Genomic DNA, 4,653 nt, shown 5'->3' with positions numbered 1-4,653 from the left:
TTTTTTTAGTCGATCCAAATAATTTTTAAACTTGCTGCAAATGTATCACACAAAATTGTAATCTTAGTGCTAGAGTTGTGTTGCTACCTACGCGACAGTGTCTTGCCAGTCCGTCGCTCCTTCTTTGATGCTTTCGTACAACATCATGTCTTCCAGCAGTGCGAACTCGGCAACATTTAGTGGTGGTTTGGGCGAATTCACTGGTATTTGCATGTCAGTGCAGATATTGCGACAGACCATGCGCTCCACGCCGTCCGAGCACATCTCCGGACGTAGCACCAATCTGCTCCGGTTCAACGAGTTAGTATTCACCCATAACAATAACCTTAGCGACGATATCCAAACAAACTTACGCTCCAACGGTGTTGCGCTTGATAAATGTGCTGCACTTCAATGGGTACAAGTCGTCATCGTCGACGAAGTCCCAGACCAAAACACCACAAGAGCCGATCATACGTGAATAGTACAGATCCCTCGCTTCAGTGGATGCTCGAGCCTTCGTCACGTTATGCTGGTAGCTGTGCTTTGTGATGCCGTACTGAACACTAAATTCCGTCGGCGGCACTTCTACAAATTTCATCGATGACTCAATTCGGGAGTGATCTGGCCAAACTCCACAGGTGCTCAGTATTGCTTTGCATGCCACGTCAAATGCCTTGCTCGCATTCCTTGTATTGAAGGCATACACTGCAGTGCTGGTCTTGCCGAGACCCTCCGTGCCTAGATCGAGTTCTTGGAACAGGATTTCGGGAGCAGTAGTGACCGGGATAGTCGAAGTTTCGCGTAAAACAACTTGCATAGCTCTATCTATCTTGACAGCCGTACCAACAGCTTCCAAGTCTCGCGCACGAAGTTGGGGATCCTTTCGGAGGTGGGTGTACTTGTGAAGATAATGCCGCATGTTGAGTGCCGTACTTGGAGGTGCCGACTCGGTAAAAATGGACCTTAGGTCGCGTACAACGCCGGTATGAGTAAATAGTGCTTGCTTCAGCTGCTCATTTAATTCCTCAGCTTGGCGCCGCCTAAGACGTTGTGCAATGGCCTTCTCTTCCCAACACGCAACTGCACTATCCGCGCGTAGCACGTGGTGTTTGAGTCGTAACGCTTTTAACTGATCCTCGAGTCGATATACTTGTTCTCTCAGCGTCACCAGCTCGTTCTGCAGTAAGACAAACACGATTAGATTGCGAATATTATTTTCTAATCTAGCACGAGGATACCTTCTTGCGGGAGCGATAAAGTCGAGCATTCTTGGCACTCAGCATTCTACGCCTCTCATTCCGGTCCTCTGTTAAAGAACCATCGTCCGCAGAATCCGGTGACGACACCAGCTTCCTCTTCCGCTCAGATCCACTAGAATCGTTCAAGTCCTCGGGCGATTTCGCGCTACCGGCGCTATCACTGGACATGTCCATGCTGTGGTTCGATGATGAGGGTGACGGAACTGAGTTGATCGTGGGAGCGGTGACATTTGGGATGTTCGGATCTTGGGACAGAAGCTCGGACAAGAAGGTTAAGTCAGCGTCGTCCATTTGACTGGCGGGTCCTTGTTGCGCCTCAAAATCGACAGTATCGTTTACACCTAGGAATGTGAAGACAAATGACAGTTTGTTAGTGGGGAATGCCCGCTTCGGTGTTAACGCGTGATCTACATAGTACCTAAAGCTGCGTTGGTGGAGCTGCCCGGTTCGTCCAGAGGCAGAACGCTATTCCTCATCGCGGATGGAAAGCAGGACAGAGTTTCGGGACAGCTGGCAATTGCTAACTGCCCTCATTGAGACTGCCCGCACTGTGGTTAGGGAAATATGAGAAATCTGAATCAATGCTTAGTTGATCTCGCTTTCTAGAATTTGATTTCTCACATTTGAATCTGTGATCAGGAAGTTAGCTTCAGAGAGCTATGGTATGGTACTGTACTAGACAAAGTGAAAGCCCTGTCGACACAACACGTGGCCACACGCTCAAGATGGCAGGACGTTACGCATGAAGTTAATCAGTCTGCTGGTGTACTGGACGCTTGACATCCAAACAGGCTAGCTCCTCACGGCACTTACAAGCAAACAAAGCAAATTTTGTTGTCGTTACGAAGGAGTTCTATCCTCCTCGACCACGCATGAAATGCATTGGCTAAATAATCAAATAAAAGAAAAACAAGAATCCCACGACTTCATGACGACTTCTTACGCCGAAATGGGTCGGGCGTCGGGGCAGCGACCCACGATGGTCTGGTACACCATGGAGCCGCAAATCTGCGCACCCATCTTCTTGGATTCAGAGAATCTGCGAATGTCAGGAGTCAACTGCGTCATGTTGGCCGAGTGCACCTTCGTGCAAATGCTGCGGCAGACCACGCGCTTGATACCATCTTCGCAGATCTCAGGACGAACAACCACACTGCAAGCACAACACAAGCAAAGGTTAACACTATTGCTAACACAAGTATCACATCAGACAAATGTGATCAACACAGGGGTTATCACGTACGTTCCAATGATGTCGCGCTTGACCAGAGTGTTCTTGCTCATCGGGTACGCGTCGTCATCGTCGACATAGTCCCAGAGCAGTACTGCACACTGATCCATGATCTTGAAATACGACAGTCCTCGACTCTCGACGGCCACTTCGTCCTGGCCATCATCGCTGCGATAGCGGCAACCCGAGACTCCGTACCGAATACTGTCCGAAGGTGCGTCAACAACCTTGCCGTACGAGTCCAGCTGCGTGTACTTGGGCCACTCAGTGCCGCAACCCAAAATGGCCACGCACGCAGCAAGGAAAATCTGAACCGTGTTCATCGTGTCGAACGCGTAGACCGCCACTGTGGACGCACCAAACTCGGTTGAGCTCGTGCTGATCTGACGAGTGCTAATGTGCGGACGCAGGACCGGGATACCCTCCGTCTCGCGAAGAACTGTTTGCATGCCCAGCTCCAGCTTGGCATCTGTGCATACTGAAGCGAGGTCACGCGCACGAGACTGCGGGTCTTTGCGCAGATGAGTGTAGGTATGCAGGAAGCGCCGCATGTTGAGTTCCATGGTGTTCGGAGATCCGAGCGCGAACATGGCCTTCAGATTGCGTACGTAGCCGCTCTGCTGGAATAATGCGTACCGCAACTGAGCGTTCAGTTCCTCTGCTTGGCGACGCTTGTGGCGTTGGGCAATAGTCTTCTCTTCCCACTCGGCAACTGCACCATCAGCACGCATCAACTTGTGCTTGGAACGCAGGAAGTCCAGCTGGTAGTTAAGGTAGTCAGCTTCTTTTTTCAGGCTGATCATCTCGTTCTGCAAACATCAGCACCAGTAAGTAACTATACCCTGTTCTTCCTAACTAGATGCATTGACTCACTTTCTTGCGGGAACGGTGGCGCCGCGCGCTGATGGCCACCTGAGCTCTCCGTTTGGCCTTGCGCTCCTCCACTTTCTTGGGTCCCATAGCAGGCTTTGACTCCTCCACCACCGCCGCGGGCTCCAAAAAGTGTGTTGAATCGTCGTCGCTGGTGTCGCTCTTTGCGCTTGGAGACGAGACCGCCAGCTCTGAGGACGTCGATAGGGGCGACGCAGGCTCCGGCACGGGTTCATTCTCACGCAGCAGACCCGAGAGGAAGCTCAGGTCCACATCATCCACTGACGGGTCCAGCATGACACCGTCAATGGCGTCGATGTCCAGTAGAGGCAGTGTGTCATCCAGCCCGTTCACGGCCACGTTCAGGTCCATGTTCGAGTTTAACAAGAAGTCTATGTGTTATTACATATAGAAGGTAAGTACCATGGTTCACGGGGTGATGTAGAGCAGCCGAGAGCGCACCTGAATCGATCGAAGTCTGGCTCATTTTGTGCCTTCACTGTTGTCGGTAGAGGCGAATCGAGAAGTGAAAAGCGTCTGCTTTCAGTTGACAGGTTGTGTGGACCACACGGTCGATTACGTACCAGGATGAGACATGTTTTCGTCCAATCAAAATTCAGAGACATCCCACTCTAGTGAAATGCGGGGTACATTGTACCCCGCATTTCCACACACGACATCAAGGGCATGCTTGTTTTTCACTGCCGCTGGCGATGAGCAACACAATGCATCGTGTTGGAATTGAGATTCGTATCGACGTCGTACGCAACGATGACCACATTGGAGGTGACGATAACGGGAGTCGGCACTACAGCTATAAGCGCGATGACAACACGGAGCATAGTGAAACTGGGAGAAGCGGGTCTTTGCATGTTCCAGAGACTGAAGCCCGCTTGGATGAGCGTTGAGGCTGAGCGGCAGCAGTGCTAAAGTTTAATCTTACTTTTCTTTATCTCTAGTGAAGACTTCAAGGCCATACGGATCTGTGCAAAGTCCGAAGAAATCGTGAGAGCTGCAGCCCACGGATGCCGAATACGGCATTTTCATTGATACAAAACCTCATGTGCTCGTAAATAATGCCGTGCAACTTTGAAGACAGATAGAATAAGTAATGCAGTGCAAGATCCAGAAGAAATCAATAACTGCAATATATTCCCTGCGTAAACTGCATGCTAAAACCGCAGTGTCAATTGCTCATCAGCTAAAGACATTCATTTACCGTGTGAATGTCCCAGAGGCGCTTGTTAACACGGAGAAAAAGGATTTTCTCGAGGGTGTACGGAGCAATGCGATGACGTTCGTGCCCATACG

At 50.5% G+C, this 4,653-nt stretch overlaps 3 protein-coding genes across 4 annotated transcripts; 1 reads left to right on the top strand and 2 right to left on the bottom strand.

The window, feature by feature from the left end:
* PPTG_02232 lies at positions 1–1,840 on the bottom strand. 2 transcript variants are annotated; one of them, XM_008893265.1, is made up of 4 exons: positions 1,660–1,840; positions 1,221–1,582; positions 354–1,159; positions 1–283 (listed from the first exon to the last, which is right to left on the bottom strand). In XM_008893265.1, exons 1-4 carry the CDS (start codon positions 1,715–1,717, stop codon positions 88–90), a joined length of 1,422 nt encoding a protein of 473 aa, XP_008891513.1. In that variant the 5' UTR covers positions 1,718–1,840; the 3' UTR covers positions 1–87. The 2 variants fall into 2 exon arrangements, with proteins under 2 accessions (XP_008891513.1, XP_008891514.1); XM_008893266.1 differs by having other exon boundaries at positions 1–1,159.
* On the bottom strand, positions 1,794–3,859 carry PPTG_02231 (hypothetical protein). Its single transcript, XM_008893264.1, has 4 exons — positions 3,805–3,859; positions 3,346–3,734; positions 2,485–3,281; positions 1,794–2,394 (listed from the first exon to the last, which is right to left on the bottom strand). Exons 1-4 carry the CDS (start codon positions 3,827–3,829, stop codon positions 2,181–2,183), a joined length of 1,425 nt encoding a protein of 474 aa, XP_008891512.1. The 5' UTR covers positions 3,830–3,859; the 3' UTR covers positions 1,794–2,180.
* Positions 3,860–4,067: 208 nt separating this feature from the next.
* On the top strand, positions 4,068–4,250 carry PPTG_20901 (hypothetical protein; the record flags this gene model as incomplete). Its single annotated transcript, XM_008894328.1, has 1 exon — positions 4,068–4,250. The coding sequence occupies one exon, from the start codon at positions 4,068–4,070 to the stop codon at positions 4,248–4,250; it is 183 nt and encodes a 60-aa protein (XP_008892576.1).
* Between the last annotated feature and the right edge of the window lie 403 nt (positions 4,251–4,653).

The sequence above is a fragment of the Phytophthora parasitica genome (genome assembly GCF_000247585.1).
Source record: "Phytophthora parasitica INRA-310 unplaced genomic scaffold supercont2.2, whole genome shotgun sequence".
Classification (NCBI taxonomy): Eukaryota; Oomycota; class Peronosporomycetes; order Peronosporales; family Peronosporaceae; genus Phytophthora; species Phytophthora nicotianae.
The sequence above is the reverse complement of the archived record's forward strand: the minus strand, read 5'-3'. Positions and strand labels throughout refer to the sequence as shown.

What these genes read in the sequence shown, in the direction of transcription:
- PPTG_02232 (XM_008893265.1), bottom strand. Translation starts at nt 1,717, where the DNA reads ATGAGGAATAGCGTTCTGCCTCTGGACGAACCGGGCAGCTCCACCAAC. An exon ending in TTTATCGCTCCCGCAAGAAG is followed by an intron (nt 1,160 to 1,220) that starts GTATCCTCGTGC and finishes GTCTTACTGCAG; the next exon opens with AACGAGCTGGTGACGCTGAG. An exon ending in AAGCGCAACACCGTTGGAGC is followed by an intron (nt 284 to 353) that starts GTAAGTTTGTTT and finishes GAACCGGAGCAG; the next exon opens with ATTGGTGCTACGTCCGGAGA.
- PPTG_02231 (XM_008893264.1), bottom strand. Translation starts at nt 3,829, where the DNA reads ATGAGCCAGACTTCGATCGATTCAG. An exon ending in GCCACCGTTCCCGCAAGAAA is followed by an intron (nt 3,282 to 3,345) that starts GTGAGTCAATGC and finishes TGATGTTTGCAG; the next exon opens with AACGAGATGATCAGCCTGAA. An exon ending in AAGCGCGACATCATTGGAAC is followed by an intron (nt 2,395 to 2,484) that starts GTACGTGATAAC and finishes TTGTGCTTGCAG; the next exon opens with TGTGGTTGTTCGTCCTGAGA.